General features: G+C 43.4%; 1 protein-coding gene across 1 annotated transcript in view; it reads right to left on the bottom strand.

Annotated features, from left to right (window-relative positions):
* Positions 1-529: 529 nt before the first annotated feature.
* LOC138491485 (eotaxin-like) overlaps positions 530-21,539 on the bottom strand; it is a 53,584-nt gene continuing 32,574 nt past the window's right edge. Inside the window, exons 3-4 of the mRNA XM_069618002.1 lie at positions 21,335-21,412; positions 530-2,125 (exon numbers count right to left, since the gene is read on the bottom strand). Coding sequence (XP_069474103.1) covers positions 2,035-2,125; positions 21,335-21,412 — 169 coding nt within the window. The 3' untranslated portion in view covers positions 530-2,034. The remainder of the gene's footprint in view (positions 2,126-21,334; positions 21,413-21,539) is intronic.

Here is a 21,539-nt window from a genome sequence, read left to right as displayed (position 1 = left end):
ATTTGTCATAAAGCAAAACAATGCTTGTCAAATCCAACGTGTCTGTAAAATTATAGATCCCATCCCATGCAGATTCCTCATTTCAATCTAAATGGAAGTTACCTAGATAGTTAGTGGTTTTCCTGAACACCCGGTGTGGTTGAGGCTCCCGAGGACTGAACTTGGAGATCCATGGTATACCGTGCTGGTGAATTAAGGAGGCATTTAAACTCGGTTAGTTTTGAAGACGACAACTGGGAGGAGGGAGTTGCATATTGCCAGATGTTCCAAGGCAAATAGTCTATTCGTTGCTCAGGAAATGGGCTGTATCTATTGGTTGAAGAAGAAAGGTTACCGTTGTTTAGAGTTGAAAACCTTGCTTGTTCAAATATTCTTCATGTTTTAAACCACTGCTTGAAATCCTTGAACTATTGGTTTAGGAATTCTTGCAACCTCAAGGGAGAGCCCTAGTTAGGCTCATTATAAAGAACTTCTCCCAATAGGCCCTCTACAGAAACACAGATTTGTGCTAAGAAAGGGAAACCACACATTAAAAGAATAGAATTTTAATGTTGCAATTGTAAAATAGCAATGTAAATTGACATAACAATGGCTGCCAAAGGATCTTCCATTTCTAGTTCCACAGAAATTATGTTGTAAAACTCAAACATTTACAAATGTGTTGTTTTTTATTATAAATAAATAATATTACACAATAGCCTAGAATGCATACAATGTATACATGGTCTCAGCCATGCAATTATGAACTCATTCACTCAAAAACTCGTACACCCACAAAATAATACACTCACACACTTACACACTCACTCAAATATGTTGGTGACCAATGCAGACGTGTTAGATACTTAAACAAATGTTTAAACTCTAAGGGTTCTTTGATTACATAAAAAGGGGTCTGCAAACTGTGCCGCCCCAGGATGTTTTGGACAACAACTTCCATCAGCGCTAGTCAGCATAGTCAATGGTGAGGAATTATGGGATGCGTAGTCCAGAACATTTGGGTAGTCTCAGGATGCAGAGATCTCGCAATTGAATAAGAAGTATAAAAAATAAAAAAACACGCAAACAACTCTTAATTATCATGACATCACAAGTTAAAAAAAAAAAAACACGCAAGTTCCATCATTTTGGGATTTCAGGGGAAGATGAGCAACCCTAAATACAAATAGAATCTTCAAAAGGAGTGGAGGAGCATGGGAGGGGCTTCTGCAAAACCTCTTCTTTTAAACCTTGAAAAAGTGCCATTAAGACATACTATTAATGCAAAGCATAGATACTCTGAGTCGGTTCTCTGGTGCTAAGGGTAATGAATGCTCCCAATGTGATATTTGCTATCTCATTAATTGATTCCCAGTAAGGCATATGAAGTCTGTGGGGATGCATGCTGTGAAGGAAGATCTCACTGGGTTTACTGGGACCCATCTCACACAGACTACAATATCAAATTGTGGGGTGTTTTATAAAAGGGCAGTGTTTTGTGGCTGACTGAGTAAACAGACGTTTGATACACACGTCCTTGTGCTAATACTTTGAGGGTGAATTAAGTTGTCAAGGCAGGTTCCTGAATGAGTACGCCAGGAACTACAGTCATCCATGAAGTCAATGGCAAAGTGGCTGTGGAAGCTTTGTACAGACGTTTGCCAACCAGCCACAACAGTATTCAGAAGGCATTAACCACAGAGGAGAGATCTACCTTTTCCCTATGCGAACCCAAATCCACAGTGCTAGGCTGAAACAGTGAAACGGTAACCAACGCAGAGATGGTTTTTGCATTACGGACACCTTTTCCTGGGGCACAGATTGAAACTACAAACCTATGCCACATTGAACTTCCAAATTATCCAGATGGGAAGACTTTTAGTTATAAGTGGACCCGAATACTAGGAACCATAGGCGTAGAACTGAAAAAAGACGTTATAGTCCCCCCCCCCCCCCAACAGATGAGACATGCGTTTACGAGCTTCAGGTAACGTGATAGAGTAGACAAAGGCAATGACATATTGGGTCCTCCAATCACCCTTTTATCAGGCATCATTATGAACTCTGGATATTTGCTTTGCGGGCTCCCGGTGGCTTTGGGCGTCTCTTTTTTGGATTTGATGGTTTTCCATTTTTACCTTTTTTTCTAAGAACAAAAGAAAGAATAGCACATTATAAACTATGCCAACAACACCATAGGAAGGATATGATATGATATGGAGTGATCACAGCTTACGTTTGTGTATTGGCACCCTAACACTTTGCGGTTAAGAATGCCATTACACTTTTACCACATTATTAGAACAACCACAGCCAACAGAAGTTAAGATGTGCAACCATTCAGACTGATATGCCAGTGGGACACATGCAAATTAATTTGATTTTGAGTGGTGAGTAAAGTTACGACCTATAGTTCTGCATAACACACATACACATACAATTCTTCTGTTGATATTAAATGTAATGGTACCATCACAGCGATATTTATACTGGATAACATCATTTTAAAAATGTTCAAACTAAGGTTGGAAATGTTGCTATTGACTTTTCAACACTCTCACATCCATTGCCACATTTGTCAAACTTGTAATTTTCAATTTTTTCTGAAGACATTTATATTTACACCCACTGACCGGTCTGAGGTGTAATACTGAGGGAACAAAGGCATGATTTTCGGGCTGTTATTAATGTATGAATGTCCAAATCCGACCCTCAGAAGCTAAATACACTTCATGTTTTTAACATATCCACGTAAATTGTCTTTGTTTTTTGGACATGTAAATCCTAGTTATTTACATAGTGCTATCCCGAAAACCTGGTGAGTTTGAGTCTCTCTAGGGCAGAACTTGGAGACCCCTTCAGTGAATACTAATTCATCAATGAAAGTTTGCTAGGTTCAACCTGTACTCTCTCTGGTGAGTGCTGCCTGATGAGGTGATTGGAATGGGACATTAGGCCTTATTACGAGGTTGGAGGTAGACTTGCCGGTTTTATCGGAAAGGCTACCTCCAAACTCGCATCCGGGTCTGGCACCCATGTATGGGCAATTACTGGGCTATTCCGGCCCAGCCGGACCTGGTAATTGCTGTTTAGTGGGTGCCGAGCACCGTACATCCCCATTCTCATTTGAGCCCCATAGGGCTCAATGGGAATGGGGAGGGTGGTAGCACCAGTACCGTTATTAACAGTACCGGTGCTACCATCATGTTCTGCTCGTGGGTGCTGGTACGGCCACAAGGTCAGACCTGGTGGCTACAAGGGCACGCGCGAGCAGAACTCCTAGTATGGCTGCACGGTAGCAATGGTGCCGGTAGTGATACCGGCGTCGTTGTTGCCTTACTTGTAATGAGGCCCATTATGTACGAGGTTTCTGTTTATTTTGAGAATGGTCCTTTTGAGTATTTGATGCATCAGTAATTAATCACCAAACCCTTGATTGCTTTTGGGAGATTGGTTGTCAAGAGCGAAAGGTATAGAATGAGCTCAAGACCCTACTCTTCAAGAGATGGCTACTTCTTAACTCCTAGGTCCACACACCCTCCACTCCCTACCTAATCTAAGACTGGGTGATCTGCTCCCACGTTTCCTCCCCTGGTTGCTTGTAGCTCCTTTGCTGCCAAATGACCCCCACCCCCGACTCTTTGTTATCCCCCCACTTCCTGTAATTGCTCTCTTATGATCTGCTTCCCTCACCAGGTCCTTCCGCCTATAACCTGCAAAGCACTTTGCTGCTCACCAAAGCCTTGTCCACACTCAATAAACACACATGTAATAATAATATTAGTGGAGACATAAAGGGCCCGAAATGTGCAAATGTTTCCTGCAAAGACCGCGCATCGAGAAAAACTGTGCGAGTCTGCGGGCAGAATATAAAATGCACGCTCTGCGTATTCATGGAATTTTCTGAGCAAAGTAACCGTATATGCAAGTTACGGCCAGAACGCCCCCAGCACGCCCCCACGCAAAGGAGAAGCAGCCAGACCAGCTACCTTTGCATGCTCATCTGGGTATGAATACACTGACCCTTTAAACAGTGTGTGGGGTCCCCAGCAAGCGAGTCTTCATCTCGGGGACCCTGCGCGGGGTCCCCCGTAACTGTTACCGGCACCCCGACAACATGCAGATTATGTATCGTAACTCGGGTAAAACTCTGAAAATCTGCGTGCAAACCCTCGTAAACCATTCCTGCACCACACTGCACTAAGTATGTACACCCCTAGGTCCACTCGGATCCACGGCTGCGTACACACCCCGAAAAAACCTCTAACCCATCATGGTAACTTTTTCTGTATTACTGTATCTTGTAATAATTTCTCTTATACATATTAGGTTCTAGATTGAAAATAGTTTTTGGGGATATTTTGCAACCATGAATTTATATAATATGGTTGCATGAGATGCATATGGCGGAGGATAGCAGAAGTAACTGGAGATGTTGGAGAGGATCCAGAATGCCTAGTATTTAAGCTGCTGTGTCAGTGCAAACGGTGGTACAACATTAAAATAGCAAAAATAAAACACTGAGGCCAAAAACAACATTTTTTTGGGACGGTTTTCGAAAATGTATTTTTTTATGTGGTGGGAGACCATCCACTCCCCACCCTCACATCCTCACTCGTTTTCTGTATACCCTTACCCAACCCCCATCTATTTATTTGTTTTGAAAGGCGCAAGTTTCTCACACAAATTCGGCCTTAAAAATTATTTATTTTAGGCCTCTGTGGTTTTGCGCTCGCCTTTTGATGGGGAATACTCATATAGCAACCTAAGGAAGGTATGTCCTTCATGGTCATTCTTAGAGGATGGATGTTTTAATGAAACCTTGATAATGGCTTCAGTCACAGTCTCTATAACGGTTGGTTAGAGCAGCACATACAGTTGTCCATTCACAGCCTCATTCAGAGAAAGCTGAACCAATGAGAGGAACTATGGATTAGGGAGACCTATGCATTACTTCAACTCACATGGTTTGTCATGATGGGTCCAGTATCCAATTACAAATGTTTAACTTGTACTTTCAACAATAAACCAGATTCAATCTAGTGTAAGGTACAGAATGATAGGAGCCCAACAGTTTGACCCGTGTATGCCATGTAGGTAGGTAAAGTGCTTAAATCACTTTGATCCAGGTGTATCTAGTTGCATGATTTAGTAAGTGTCATTCCATCTGGGTTGCAGCAATTATAGTGGTACCACCTGGCTAAAAATTTAATTGTAGCCAGGTGGTTGTAGCCTCATCCCAGGAGGATAGCTCAGCGGCAACGTTCTCGCCTTGAAAGCAAGACGACACAAAACAACACAGGTTTGATCCCGGGTCCGCGCTTAGAAACCTCTGGGTATTTAAGCGCGTTATAATTACACAACTGAAAAAAAAAACAATTCCTGTAACAGCGCCTAGATGCCCGTGGGCTGTGTAAACGCTTTAAAAAATGCAAAAATAAATTAAATAAATAATATAAGTCATAAAGGGTAGAAAAAGTGGAATAAATATCAAGTTTACATAATATTTATTCTTACTTGCTCCCTGACCACCACCGGGCACTTTCTCAATTATTCTAAGACAGGAGTTTTCCGTGAATATGTGAGAAGAGCTTTATTGGAACAGGAAATAAATATTGTTTTAAAAACGGTATTTCTTTCACTGACAACAACGCCACACAGAACCAATGCATAGTATCTGTGAAAACCATGTATGGAGGAAAGACATGGAGGATGGGCAGTTTTATAGTAAGGGATCTACAAGCAATCAGGAGAGGAAACAGCGGGGAGCAGATCACCCAGTCTCAGGTAGGAAAGGGAATGGAGGTGTTTCGACTTTGGTGTTAGGAAGGAGCCACACATTCAAAAGGAGGGTCTTGAACTCCTTTCAGAAGCGAGTCGGCGAGTTTCATGTTGACGGTGTCGTGGTTCTAGAGTCTTGAGGTGTAAACAGAGAAGGCCTGTCTCCAGTTTCTTTCCTTCGTGCACCAGCGGAGTTCAAGTGTGCACATGTCCTAACTTCTGGTAGATGGTAAACCGCCAGAGATGGTGACTTTTTCAGTGAGGTAGCTTTGGGAATTCAGGTTGACATTCTTGTAGATGATGCAGCAGGATCTTGCTTCGGGAGCCGGTACATTTCGATTAGGCTCAGGGTGATGTGGTCAAATTTGCAGAGTCCTTTGATGAGACTTGCTGCAGCATGCAGGACACATCTCTGGGGTGCCATAGTAGTCGTTGGGAGGCCTTCCAAAACGGCATTGCCACCATCTAGGTGGGAGAAGGCCAAGGCTTGGATTCCATGCCATTTATATCTTTCTAGCTACGGACTGTTTGAAGGAGAGGTTTCTTGATATCCAACCAAGGGATTTGGTGCAGGTGGCCAGCAGGGGTGTGAAGCCCTCAAGGTTCATAGCAGAGATCTAGGTCGGGATGTCAGGGTGTTCAGGGCTGTTGGTCAGCAGTAGGAATCCATTCTTGGAGGGGTTGAGCTTCAGGTAAGCACTGGGCATCCATGATTGGATCAAGGTTTCCCAGGTGAATAAGAGTTGATAAGGACTGGGCAATTCAGTTATCCTACATAGTAGAGACATGCATTCAGTTTGGATTACTCCAACTCCACTGGCAGATGGGTTGGATGAGCAGATATCAACTGATCCAGGAGGTCTCCTGGGTGAAGAGGGACACTCAGGAGGATCAAAAAATGGGAGAACACAGCTCAAGCACCACCATGAACAATGGCTAACATAACCAAGGCATACACATGTTAAAAGTATATTGGACAGCGAGGTGTTAGGTGTAGAGTGAGTTCTTCTGAGGCTGCAATTGAAGTGTTTGACTCTCATGAAGGAGGGACAGAGAAAGTGCAATTGGGAGTTGAAAAGATAGCGCATTCACTTATACCACAATTTAGTATCAGCAAACTGTGGCAAAAGGCAAATAGAGTTTTTGCGGCAGTTGTGGAGAGCATGCTTTTTAAAAATGCTGTTGATGAAATACCCAATGGGGAATATCCTGCAGAAGACTAATTTGCATCCATGAGGCTGTATCACATGAGGGAGTGATGGCCAATAAGGCATATTTGTTTGTTTGTTTTTGTCTGTTTGTTTTATTCATTATAATGCGCACCAAACCCAAGGGTAACAGGGCTGAGCAGTACAGAATATGCTAAGCTTCAGGTTACATGGTTATAGATAACAATATACAGGCAATAGCAGTTACACAAATAATAATATACAGGCAATAGCAGTTACACAAATAAACAGGAGTGGAAATGTACTGATGAGGAGGGGGGAGTATATACAAGCAAGGTGGTAAGAAGATCTGGTAAACCCTGGCTACTTGCTAGAAGACTTCAGCAGGTTGATATAGCTGGATATAAATTTGAGGTAAGATTGCTTGATGCGTAGAGGGTGTGGCAATGAGTTCCATACTTGTCCCGCTCGGACGGGGAAGCTGGCACCCCAGGCCTTGATCAATTTGAATCTCAGAATATTGAGGCTGTTGACATTAGAGATTCTTGAGGGTCTGGAAGAGCTTCTCTTTACAAATCTATCTGTAAGATAGCGGGGTGCAGCATTATCCAAAGCTTTATAGGTGAGGGTGCAACTTTTATGAGGATTTTATCTTGGGTAGACGGCCAGTTGTTATTACGCCTTATCTTCGATATATGTGATCTTTTGGATATACCGAGAGCTGGTCTCAAGGCATTATTTTGTAGAATTTGGATTCTGCGTGGGATAGATTTGTTAGCACCAATGTATAAAGCGTTGCAATAATCGAGCCTAGACAAAATAAGGGCTCTAGCTAAGATAATGCATTTGTCATCAGAGATAAAGTGTTTACCGGCTCTGATGAGCTTACAAGTGTAAGCTGTAGCTGATGCTAAGGAGTTCACCTGTTTATTGAAGGAGAGGGTGGAATCCAGATAGAAGCCAAGTGTCTTCACCTCCTTGGCCACCTTGATAATATTCCCATCAATCTCGAAAGAAGAGTAGTCCTGGCCTAATTTCCTGAGATTGGAATGTGTGCCCAGAATGATTAATTCAGTTTTATCATCATTCAGGCATAGACCGTGAGTAGCCATCCATGCCTGGATGATGAGATACACCCTATTTACCAAGGCCAAATCCCTGTTGTAATCCCCTGAGAGTGGGAGGAGAATCTGGGTATCTGCATACTTATCTTACTTAGTGATACCAAGAAGGTCCAGATCATCAAAAAGGGGCTTAGTAAATATGTTGTATAGGGCAGGGGATACGCAGGACCCTGGGGAACGCCGCACAGAATGGGGATCGGGTCTGCTGCATCTGACGGGCAAAACACCCTCATGGTCCTGTCACTGAGGAAGGATTCAACCCAAGTTATAGCTTCTTTGGAGAAGTATGCAGCGGAATTGAGGTGGCTGAAAAGAACTTTGTGATTAACGAGGTCGAATGTAGCCGAGAGATCCAATAGTAGGACGAGGGCTGTGTGACCTTTATCTCGTAGCTCATCTATTTGAGCCTTCAAGTCGATGAGGGCAGCCTCGGTGCCATGTTGGGGTCGGAAACCTGATTGCCCTGATATTTCCTGGTGCTGCACCTACTCGGATGATACTGGGAATAATGGCCATCAAGACACTATTTTTGTGAGGGGGGCATGGAATGGAAAATACAGCCTACTCTCTTTCAGCTTCCAGCACTGCCCTTATAAAATGCCATATAAGATTCTTATAAGTAGCTCATAAGAATTTGTGAGAAACCTGTGGGATTTTTAGAACAACGAGAAGACATTATATGACACCCACATACTTATTGAATTCTTATAAAATCTTATATGTTTAATGTAAGATTTATGTAAGATCTTGTAAGATTCTAATAAGATCTTTATATAAAAATCAGGAAGGAATAGTTGTGTGGGTGTCTGGATGAGAAAATTGGGGACAGCGTTTTCTAAATTGTTTTGCACTTTCAATTGGCCCATCCAGTCACCTTGGAGGACATGAAGCAATAAGACTCAAATGTCCTAGCTTTGAACCTGCAGGGATGAGACTGGGAATGCGGGAGCACGGGCTGATCTTGTGTGGGGATTTCTGCAAGGCAAACCTGGACCTGTCCCATCTCCTAATAGAGGTCAGTTGACAAAAGGGGCACTGCTTTGTTTTAGAGCACTGCCCTCTTTTTGTGCTCACCCTTAATCTGAATTGTCTGCCTCTTGCTTAAGAAGCACTGCCATTTCTGATTACGGTTGCATGTTTATTTGAGGTGCACTGTTTAATATATACATTGTTCCCTTATGTTGATATGCATGCAAAAAGTTTTAGCTCTTCAACAAACATAAATCTATTGGCTTGGATCAGATTGACAGTCAGTATTATCAAGCACGCAATCCTTTCATATCTGAACTCATTATGTGACTGTGGCATTTTTTAACAAGATTTATCTTGTGCCTATAAGACTTGTTTGCCTGCGTCTTCCCCTAAAGGAAGTGTGTGCTGACGATGTTGAAAGATGGGTTACCACAGAAACCGAAACAAAATGTGTAATGCAGTGAGTAAGCATACTCAGACAGAAACCCGCGTGATGTGGAGAATAGAAACTGATTTAAGCACCAGCAAAGTCACGGTTTTGGCTGTCATATGTCAAGTGGCCCCATAATGACTTATATTAGCTGAGATGACCTCATAATGCCACCATATGCCTGGAATCGTTCCCACATGCTGAGCTAAAGCCAGTGGTGGCCTGGGAACCAAAAGAGGCCATGTTAAAAATGTTCAAGATAGCCCAATATTACACATTTTAAGCAAGCCCAACCCTTTTCCTATGAGAGTATGTGAAAATAAAATACAAAAGAGGCCCAGGGTGCAGAGGCCCACTGGTAAATCTCCAGGGTAGCCTCTAGGCCAGTCCAGCCTTGGATTTCACACAGCAGGGATTCATTTTCTATGAAATCGCCCTGCAGATCTCGGTTTTATCCAGCTGGTCAGCCAGTTCATTCCCAGTCTTATCTGGACCTTCTATATTTGAATGACCTCTTATCTTCTTCCAATAGAGGGTCATCTCATTCGAGGTCACCAGATCATCGATTGACTGGGTCAGTTTGGCATGCTTTAGGGGTTTGTGGTTGGCACAAAGCATGTCTCGATTCTTCCAGTTAATCAGGTGCTCCACAAACCCATTCCTTACATAATCAGAGTCAGTGAGTATGACCCGTTAATTGAGTTGGTAGTGCACTGCAGTGAAGATGGCTTGATAAAGGGCCATCAACTCTCCAACTTGACTACTTCAGGGTCCTATTTTATAACCAGTAGACGGTACAGGTGTATCATTCACCCAGACACTCCCAATGCCAGCCACCAATTCTTTTTTCCTGTTATTATCAACATGGTAGGAGCACCCGTCCACATAAACTGTGGGTATCCCCTGACACGTGTCTTATTCATAGACCTTGTGTGGGGAAGTAAAGTATGCCTCCATGTTGTTGTTGGTCATTAGACTTTCGTCCTCAAGACAATTTTCTTGAGCACAATCATGCAAGTCTGCCAACACTTACGCTAGGTAATTCTTCTTGTTTTGGCCACATCTGACCTCCACAGGAAAGCCTTGCATGGACAGAATCAGGAAGTAATTCTGAAATTACTAACGTTACCCGCCTGGATTCTGCCACTTTGTAGATACTGCAAGGGTTGGTGAGGGGTCTCGACAATGATGTGCTTACACTGTATGAATGGGCAGACATTTTTCAACGCCCACACCATTGCCAGCGGTGCCTGGTCGCAGTCATTGAATTTTTCCTCCACATAGGACAAAGTCTTGCTTGCGTATACGATCACTTTGTTGACATTGTCATGCTTTAGGTACAATACTGCTGATAGGCAAGTATCTGAGAACCCCGTCTCCAAAAATAACTCTTTATGGGGTAAGCCAAACAAGGAGGCTGGGAAAGGCTTCTTTTCAGTTGTTTAACTTCCTCGGATTGTTCTGTACCACACTACCACTTGACTCCGGCCTTTAAAAAATGGATGAAGGGTCGAGTGACCTCTGCGTAGTATTCAATGAACTTCCGACTATAATTAATAAGTCCAAGAAGGCTTCTTGATTCTCGCAGATTGGTAGGGTCTTTTAATTTCAATAAGATTTCCACCTTCTTCACCTGGGGATTAAGACCCTCAGGTGTGATTGCATTCCCTAAGAGGTTCGCTCGAATCTTACACCACTGTGCCTTCTGAAAGGACAGTTTTGCTACGGCCTTCTGCAACTAGTTTGGAAAATAGCAGATTTCTGCTATGTGTTCCTCCATAGTTGAGCTCTTGATCAAAACATCATCCACATAGGCCAGGTTTCCCCTTTTGTCCAAATCGGGCATGGCCTTATGTAGGAAGATGTTGAAGTCATTGCCGGAGTTTATGTATCCAAACGGGGTTCGGGTCCACGTGTACTGTTGCCCACCAGGTGTAAAGGCAAGCTTGTACTGGTCTTCCCTACTCACGGGTACTGTCCAGTAACCATTGGTCAGGTCAATGGCAGTGTACACCTTTGACCCTGGGATCTGTGCCAGTTCCTCATCGATGTAGTGAAGGGCCATCTTGACATGTGGACCCGTTTGTTCAACTCCCTCAGGTCTGCACATAATATCCACTGGCCGTTTGGTTTGAGTATCCTGAGTACCCGGTTGTTGAAGGTACCGTGGATCAGACAAATTATCCCATGGGATTCTAAACTCTTAATAATCTCTGTGAGTGACTCCATGCATTTGAGAGGTAACCAGTATTGTTTCACAAATACCGGGGCCCTCTTGGCGTCCGTGGGAATGGGGGTTGAATCAATGGATGTGCGTCCACAGTCATATGATTCCACTGAAAAGATATCTTGGCATTCCAGAAAGACCTGTTTTAGCTTTTGTCTTTGCTCCTCAGTCTCACAGGCATCAGCAAGATAGATTATTTCCTCAACCATCTGCTTGAAACCTGGAAAGACCTCGGGCTTGGCAATTTCAGGGGTGTCCTCCAGTTGGGTGGAGAGATCTCTTTTCATGGTGTTGACCTAGACAGGGGATTCAAAGTAGTGGTCCTTGACTCTGAATACTACCTCCTCTCTCCTAATGTCACAGGTCACCTTTTCCACACCGTCGGGGCAGCAAGAGTACACCAGGTAATTCCACCCATGCCTAGTAAAAATATTTTCTGGAGGAATACCATTGCTGATGTTGAAACAGTTGTTTGGCATTGGTCCCATGATTTCATTATCTAAATCAATAGAATAATGTTGAGCATGAACTGCTATTCCAATAAAGGTGTCTGCGCCCAAAGTGATACTTTGATGGTCACTGTTATCCCCCAATATTTGAATGGTGTTGTGTTCTAGGTCTACTAGAGGTGTTGGTTTTAAATATAGACCTTGTTGTTGGAGATGGGAATTTTGATTTATATATGCGTCCTGATGTTTGAGGTTCTGTCCTCACTTAATTTTGAGGGGAAGAGTAAATTGTTGCACCTGTCTTGGGATGGTAACCTCTTCTCGCACTTCAACCTCAACCACAGAAGGCAGCAATTGAGCTAACTGTAATGCTTTTTCAATGTTGTCAAAGACCATGGGGTTAATACCCATCCGGACCAGGCTGTATTCATAATTAGGTCCAAATTGATTGTAAATCGGTTGAGGATGTCACTTCTCAGATAAAAGGCGTAAGGGACATCTCTCACAACCCAACAATTATGGTCTATGCATTTGTTGCCAATGGACATTTTTAGCATACACCTGCTAGACAGGAGATGTTTGGAATTTGGGGTTTCCAGACCTACTGTGGGTTTGGTCTGATCTTTTGGGAGTTTCTTAAATAATTCTTCACTGATGAAGCTCCTTCCATTATTCAGGCATACTCTGGCAAGCACCGGTTGGTCCCCCTCATTTACCTGAATGGAGAAAAACAACTGTTTGCCTTTTTTCTGAATGTCTGTCAGACTTTGAGCAGACTCTTCCTTGTCTGGTTTCATGGGACTCAGGTTTCCTCTGATTTTGGAATGGGGTAACATTTTAGGGTGTTCACTTCCAGTGTGGATTGCCACTTAAAACTGGGAGGAAAGTTGATTTTCAAGAATGGAGAAGGGCTCCCATCACCAGTTTGTTTTCCTACAGAGATGACTGTGATGTCTGTGACTTGGTTATTTTTTAAATGGAACTCTACATTCTCAGAGCATTGATCAATTACATGACAGGCACCACTCAGGCTTACTCATTTTTAATTTGCTGGGGCGGTTAGTCTGAGTCCAGAGGACCGTGTTTACACAGTCAATCCGAGGTGATAACCTCCTCAGGAGATCATCCCCCAGTAAACAAGGTGTGCCCTCTGGAGACACAACGATCACTGGATGTTTCAGTCGGTGCCGTCCAATTTATATATCCAGATCCACAGTCCCTTTGACGGAAATATCATTCCCGTCAAATTTTTGGAGTTGTCTGGGAAGTGGTGTGAGTGGAATTTGGTGGTCCTCCACCCGTCCTGAGTTTACTTGGCCAAAGGCCCTTTTTGACAGGAGGGTGGCTTGGGATCCAGTATCCACCAGAGCTGATAATTCCCACTGAACTTGCACCTTAACCAGTGTATAAAATGATCCTTCTTTCTCCTCCAATGTGCGAAGAAAGTGTGAGTTATTTGACAGCACGGTGGTCATTTTCTTACTATTGAACTCTGACACTGTGTGATCCTGGGCAATTTTCTGTGTCGGAGTTCGGGAATCTGTAAAAATAAATGTGCAACTCGTAATGGGAGTTGTTGGGGAATCCTCCTTTTCCCCGGCTCCTCGGCTGTCCCTCGTTACCTGGCAACAGTTCTCAGAACCTGTTTGGAGAAAGGACACTCCCTCCGTTTCACTTCCATGTGACTCACATGTTTTGGGTTGAATAGTTTCTGGTTCTAGATCAATCTCCATGCTTAACCTGTCCCACTCAGGGTCTTTTGGGACCCATTTTCCTTTGGGAGGGGTCTCCCTGTTTTTGAAAGAAAAGGTCTTCTTACCTGAATCCTCCAGGGATTCTTCTCTTTCAAAGGGCATAATCCAGAGTTCCTCCACAAAGTGGGTTCTTCTTTGGCCTATCTTACTTACCCTTTTCTCTTTGGGTTCAAACATTCCAGGGGTAGAAGAGACTCTTTCAGGCTCAGAGGCTTTTAGGAGTTCTGTTTGGGTGAAAAGAGAAGCTTCCTCAAGGGCTTGTCATTTCCCCTCCACCCAGTCCCCCTCCTCCGGAACCTGTGGTTTCTCTGAGGTTTCCTCCCGTCATTTGCCCCGTGGGGCATCAGACCTGGGTGTTGGGGAATTCTGGGAAGCAGGGTTTAGTTGAGAGTTGGACTGAGCCCTCAGCATGCGCTCCAGGTCATTGGTCAGTTGCTGGACCTGTTGATCCAGTTGCAAGACTTTGTCTGGTTGATAGGGAGGTCTCAAGTCATACCTGTGCTGCTTCTGAAAGGGGTAACTGTCCCTTCTCCCAGACTAGCTCGGGTACTGGAAATCCCCCCCATAATTGTCCATCCTGAATCTCCCTTCACCCAGGTTCAGGGATCTATTGTCCTGGTTCCGGGGGAGAGAGAGGAGGATTGTTTTGGAAATTCTGGTTTGGGAGCTATCTGGCGGAAAGATCAGACTGGGAGGTAGAGTGATACTTCTCTCCTGAAGGAAGTTTGGAGGTAGGTTTCCTGGGGCAGTACTTACCTGATTAGTCCCCCCGTCCCTTTGGGCCGGTGGAGTGTATACATACCTAAGGAATGGTTTCGTACCCTTGTAGGTAGGACTTATATAGGTGGCAGGGTCAGAGGGATAGTTGTTCTGAGTCCCCACCTGACTACCATTCGAATGGGCCAGGTTGGGGGATCCCTTCTTCTTTCCATTTTGCTTGTTGGCAGGATGGTTACTTTCAGACCCACCTGTCTCCAGATCCAATGGAGGGGTCGTTTATTACCTCTGCCACCTTTGCAGCAGCAGGGGTGTTGTATGTTTTGGGGGTTTTGACGGTAGTTTTACTCTCAGCAGGCTTTTGGACCTCATAAATCCTGGGGGCCTATTCTCTCACCCAATCCAGGATCCTATGCTCGTGAAAGTCATGCACCAACAAAGTCATTATGTATTTAGGGAGAGCATGGAAATATGTTGTTATGAACTCTCTAGTATTGGTGTTTACTCACCAGGAAGTCTGATTAAATGTCCACTTTAACTCCTGCACAAACTCCTTAGGTGCCTTATCTTCCACACACTGCAAGTTATATGCAGCCTTACCAGCCTCTTGTGGATTCCTATGGGTGGACATTTTTTTCAGTATGGCCGCCTCATAAGTGAACCATTTATGATGATCTTGGTCCTCCAGTCTTGCAAAGAAACTGGAGTACTCAGGTGAGAACGTCCATTTAGCAAATGCTATACAATTCACATCATTCCTGACCTGGAATTATGCCATCATCTGCTCATAATGTTCCAGGTGATTCCATACCGAATACTTAGCATTCTTTTGGTATGGGGTCAGGATGCTCTTTATGGCTTTGATTTGTCTTATCGGGTCTTTCACAAAAACCTCACTCTGCTTTGCTGTCTTCTTCTTCCTCTGCAACCCGGTCCATTCACCTTCTGACACCTTCTGCTAGTGGTACTCCCTTCCCTGTCTTCTAGGTGCTCCCTGTCTCTATGAGACTGGGAATATCTCCCAGAACCACGGGATCTGGACTCCTCTTGCCTGGGCCAATGTGAACTCTCAGGGTCACTCTCCCTGGAGTTCCTTTTAGGCTCAGAATAGAACCCAGTTTCCTCATCCCTCCTACCAGGGATTCTAGGGAATTTCCCCCTCTCCCTGAATATACAGAGATTTTTAGAATGCCCTTCCTAGGATGAGGGTCTGGGTTTTCTCCTTCAGCGAAGCAGGCAAGGTGGTTTCTTTGTAATTACATCTTCAGCCAATCTTGCTCCCTGACTTTCTCCTTATAAGAGTTTTCATGGTCTGAAGTACTTACCGTATTATTCCTTACTGATCCGGAACACTGGTCCGGCCACTTTCCCTTCTGTGTGGTATAGATGAATACTCACCAATATCAGACAGGGACTTGCCTTCTTGTTCAGCTGAGCTAGGCCTGGGTAAGTCTAACTGCCTTATTTCACCCTGCTCTTGATAGGTGGCATGCAGGAGGTTGGTTCCCATTTGTGCACGAGAGGTTGTAAATGACTGGCATGAGGGAAGGGCACCTTACCTTGATCAGTGGGCCTTGTCCCATAAGCTGATTGGTCAGGGTGCCTCAAGTTCTGTTTATCATTTTCGATTTTCTTGGTGAGGCTCTCCCACCTGTGTCTCTCTTTATTGATTTGCTGTTGGTAGTCAGAGAGATGTTTTTTTTAATTCTGGCACTAGGGACTGATTAATCTCATTTACCCTGCTCTGAGCTACCAACCAATGCTTTGTTTGCTGCACCTCCTGCTGAAGTGATTCATTCTCCCTCTGTGAGACGTGTAGGCTGCATGCATATTCACTGCACTTTTCCTTCAGGGGACTAATATCTTTCTCTTGTTCATCCCTACATTTTGCTACCTCTAATAGTTCAGCTTCTATTTGCCTCACCCGCTCTACAATCTCATTCATGTCTTCTCCAATTCTTGTCAGTTCCTGAAAACCTGACTGTCCCTATTCTACCCCCATTTCCAACTGATTTATCATCTGTAATAGTACGCTCTTATCCTGATTCAAGAGGTCTTTTTCCTGAATTAGTTGTTTCAGAGTACTTACCTTCTGATAATCTGTTCAAAGTCATTTTGGGAATCAACCCTTTTGATAATTAATTGACTATTTTCAGTTTTCAAACGTTTTATTTCTGATTGGAATGAGCTAATGTCCTCCAAAAAGACTCTATTATGAGCAGACTGATCATTTAGCTTTTGTTGCAGTACGTTCAGATTTTCTACACACTCTTCTTGTGAATTGTTCAATGCAATAAACTGTGTTTCACGCTCTGCACTCTCTTGCTGCAGTGTTTGCAACTCAGCTTTGAGTTGTTGAACAAGATCCTGGGCTTGTGACAGTTCTCCGGCCTGATTAATCTTACTAGTCTCACTATTTTGCCAACGCTCTTCTATTAACAGCAAATGAAAATATAACTGAGCGGTTAGCTGAGCCTCATCACCAGCAGTTGTGGTCATATAAAATACTTCAAGTGCTTTGTGCAATATTCCAGCTTCAAGCCAAATATCATTGCTTACTGTGGTAACCCCCCGCACAATTCTGGTTTGCCAGATTCCTGCATCGTCCTCAGCACATTTTCCTTTGAGAAATAATTTAGTTCGGAGATGCTCCCTGGCTCCCCCATTTTGTACAGTAGTCATTTTCCCAATTGACTTTCCCTCCACCTTAATGCAATTGAATCAAAATGAATAGACTGTAACAAAGTACTTGTCATGGTTCAGGAACAGGAAGCTAAATCCCGGCCACAACCCGCCACTTTGTAACAGTTTATTGAGAAGCCACCCTCAACATGGGGAGTTCCTTCCCTCCCCACCCACGTGGTTATGCAACAAACTATTTAACAGATTATTTTTAGCACTATCTAAGACACATATCATGCATCTTGGATCCCTCTCCCATGGGATAACAATGAGCCAAGAACAAGGACAGTGTAAGGGAAATATATGGGTATTTATTTAAATTAAAAGTAATTGAAATTAACACAAAAATGGCAAAAACCACTTTATCTATGGCACAAAACAATTAACTTCTCTTAGCATAAATAAATCACAAAAGTGAGTTAAAAAGAACACAATCACAATTCTTCAATTTCTGTGAATTACACTTCACAAAATAATTACACTGATCAAAACAAAGGCACTAATTTTCCTGCAGGCTTAAAAGACTATCAGTAGGATTTCAAGATTGGTAATTATGATTTTGCCCACATTTTTGGTTTAAAATAAACACAGGGTGATTCATCAATTTGTTTTTCAGACACCCCCCCCCGCTTTGGTCTATGTTGGGAAGTCAGAAAAATGTGAATGCTTTGGGGAGTTTCGGATTTCCGACCCCCCTTACTGAAAGGCTTGTTTTGGGGTGAGCTAGAAAACAAGGATTACCCAATTAATATATAGGCTATAGTTTTCAGCACACACTGGGAAGTGAGCTTTGTTAATTTTGAATTTTAACACAGTTCACCCTGTAGTGTTCTGCGAATTGGGGAATTAATTAAAGTAATATTTCTGGTTAAATAGGCTAAGGATCTTCGTGCTTTTACCACCCTTCCCCTGCCCACTATAAAGGGAAAATATTCAAGCCAAAGCAGACTCCCCCACCTTTTCGTTTCCCAGGGGTCAGTTCTGCTTACATAGCAGGCCTCTCTTTAAGGTTCATGAAAGCCAGTTGCATCTCAGGACACTCTGGAAAGATAGGGCAGGAGTCTGGTCACTCCACTCTCAAAGATGGCCTTGCGCTCTCCACCATAGGACCCAGTCAGCTTGAGGCCTTCCTAGAGATAGACAGCTCCACCCAGATGCACTCTCAGCAATCTATTCTAGTTTCACCTTACAGCTGTCAGATGGTAAGTCTCAGCAATCTTCCTGATGGTCTGTCTCTTCTCTCTGTCCCTGGGTGTCTCCTTTTTCTGTGTGTCCCTCTCTGTTTGTCTTGTCCTAGTGCAGTCCCCCTTATATAGCAGCGATGACACCACCAATTTTATAATCTTGGCAAAGTACCCTGCAATAATCCATGCCACTATGATTGAACAGTTACCCTTCTCTCTCCTCCCAAACCCAGCCTCCAAGTCAGGATTGGTTTAGGGCTCTGGAGCAACATATGGCAATTCCCATTTGTCATCGCCCTTTGTTTTCCTTTCAACCTTTTGGCAAAAACTAGTTATGTAGCACAACTTCATAATTTTGCTAGCAACTGACATACTATGATATGATATGATAAGTTATTTATAACGTGCTGAATACCCATTGGTTTCTAAGTGCGGACCCGGTGATCGTACCTGTGTTGATCCGCGTCATTTTGCTTCCAGTTTTGCTTCCAAGGCGAGCACGTTGCCACTGAGCTATCCTCCTGAGACGCATATTTTCTGATTCAACTAATCATGGAGAATTAGATAAGCTGACCAGAAATCCGTACCATATAGCACGGCCACATGGCACCTTTCTGCCGTTTCCATAAAAGCACAACAGTTATGAATATGTAAGTTATTAAGCATATCCCTAATTTCATTTTCCACCTGCTCATCAACTCTCACATTTGGAGCATGTTCAGATCAGCCAGAAACCTAGTTTAACATCTTCCAGTTCGCAGAGTTACAGGCAGATGAATTCTATATCCCTAAAATCACCTGGAAATTACAGAAAAATGGTACAAACATGAAATCAATCTGCCTATGGTTGCTGGAAAAAAGGCCTAAATGAGAATAGTACTTTTAAATTGATTGTGAATCTTCATGTGGGACACATGGCCCTGACTCCTTCCTTCCAGCCATTTGTTTTCACTGGGTCAGCCTCTGCCCAGAGTATTTTTTTATCAGTCTACGTTGTGCTGGAAGCTTGCTCTCTTAAGTGGGCACCACCATTTTCACATGTATTAGTCATGCTCCAGCCAAGGCTGACTTTTTCTTGAGGTTAATGCTTTCAGAGCCAGCAGCTCTGGAGAACACTGAATTTCGACACCTATAGCAAGCCATTTTATTGTGGTTGGTCATCAGATGGGAGATCTGACATCCAGGTTGGAAGTGGGAGATGTCCCTGTGAGGTTTTGCCAACAGCCAGCAAAAGCGACTGACTTGGGCTGACATTTTCCATGAAGACAAAGTGGCTCTTCAAATGTCACTGGAGTTTTGTAGGTGAAACATAATATACATTGCTTTTGGTCAACCCGCACATCATATTTTGTTTTCCTGACATTTTTCTGTGAGCCGTGATATTTGTTTTCACTTTTACTTTTTAAAACCGTTTTTATTCGCACACACATGTGCAGGCCGTTTTTGTTTTCAATGTTTAAAAATCCTGTTTTCCATGTGACAGAGATCTTTGATTCCTCCGCCCTTTGTAAATAAAACTGCAGCTTATCAATTGGTGATGACAGGTAGGCCCCTTTACACATGGCTCTTTAATTTTACTTGAAAAACAGCAACAAAGTCCAGGCCATTTTTGTTTGTGTTTAAAATGCCTGTTCATGTTAAAGGGACTTCTGTTTGGGGTCTTTTAATGCACACCACACTGCATTCCCTGGCACTTGTCCACCTGGCCTCCCCTTAGCACTTGCCTAGCCTCTGGGGCCCTCTCCCCCCCACTGGGACCCTCTCCTACCCCCAACACGTGCACGCTCTCCACTCTGCTCTGCACTTCCCTTCCCACACTAGCATGATCACATTCTGCTTGGACCGGCAGCCCCACCCCCTCCACACTCCCCTTGCACTTTTTGTTACTGCACTTGCCCAATCCGAATGACACAAGGCCTAGTAGGGCTATTATTGTTATTTTTCTTCCCTGCTCCCCCCCCCGCATCCCCTTTTTCCTTTTTTCCTTGTGGCACCTTCAAACACCATTTGCTGAATGGGTGCTTTATAAATACCCAATACATAAATTTAAAAAAAACAGTGATTTGAACATATGTCTCTGTCCCTTGCTGCACATTAAAATTCACTTTGTGGACTTTGTTTTTCCTGACATGCTGCACAGCATTCTTTGCCAGGAGACACCCCCAAAACCAAGCATAACCCCCACATTTGAAAGCTACATTTTCAGTCATTGTATTTTTCAGAAGTCTTCATTTGGCAGCATTTAGTTATGTAATCAATAGTTACAATAGATACCCTCAGAGTAGCAAATGACCTGCTCTCATTAAGATCTACTGGTCAGATGCCTCAATAATGAGCAGCAACCGCAGGGGTTTTGCCTGTGCTTTGTCAAAGACTGTAGCAGCTGGGTGAGAGGTGAGAGTTACACATTAATTGAAGCAAAATATCATCTAGACGGTATTGCACCGAAATAACGAAAACAAATTCTGAATGCACATTTTCTGCGCTTTCGATATAGTTGAAAATGAGAAATCACAAAATGCCGGATCAAGGTGAGCAGGGTTTGCGGGGGTGTTTCCCGCTCCCCTAGTTCAGTATTAAGGGCTTCTGGGGTTGGAGGCGTGTCCCCCACATACATTAAAGGGAAAGCAGGGTACAAATTAACAGATTCCCAAAAGCTTGAGTTACAAAATGCGACCAAGTCGGCTTTGCAATTTTGAAACTCAAGCTCTTCGGAATGTGTTTTTTTTAACATAGATCCATCTAAGCTGCTCACTGCACCATTTTTTATAAAGTCATTGGTAACTCCTGCTCTTTGGAAGCCGGGGGAACACTTGCAGACTCAGACACAATAGGCATATGAAGTAAAATGAACACATTCACTTACTTTACTTCCCTCAGTTTCTTCTTAACCCAAGGTACTTTAGGATCGGAACAGATTGGCCCAGTTTCATTTGTGTAAAATCTATAACAGGGGATACAAAATGTATAGGTGAGGTCCTAATGATATCTTTTAAACTGAAAATATAGTTGTGAACAAATGCTATTTTTTATTATACTTGAGACCTTTTACTGGAGTACTGTACATTTTA

The sequence above is a fragment of the Ambystoma mexicanum genome, chromosome 10, assembly GCF_040938575.1.
Source record: "Ambystoma mexicanum isolate Mex_15411 chromosome 10, UKY_AmexF1_1, whole genome shotgun sequence".
NCBI lineage: Eukaryota > Metazoa > Chordata > Amphibia > Caudata > Ambystomatidae > Ambystoma > Ambystoma mexicanum.
The sequence above is the reverse complement of the archived record's forward strand: the minus strand, read 5'-3'. Positions and strand labels throughout refer to the sequence as shown.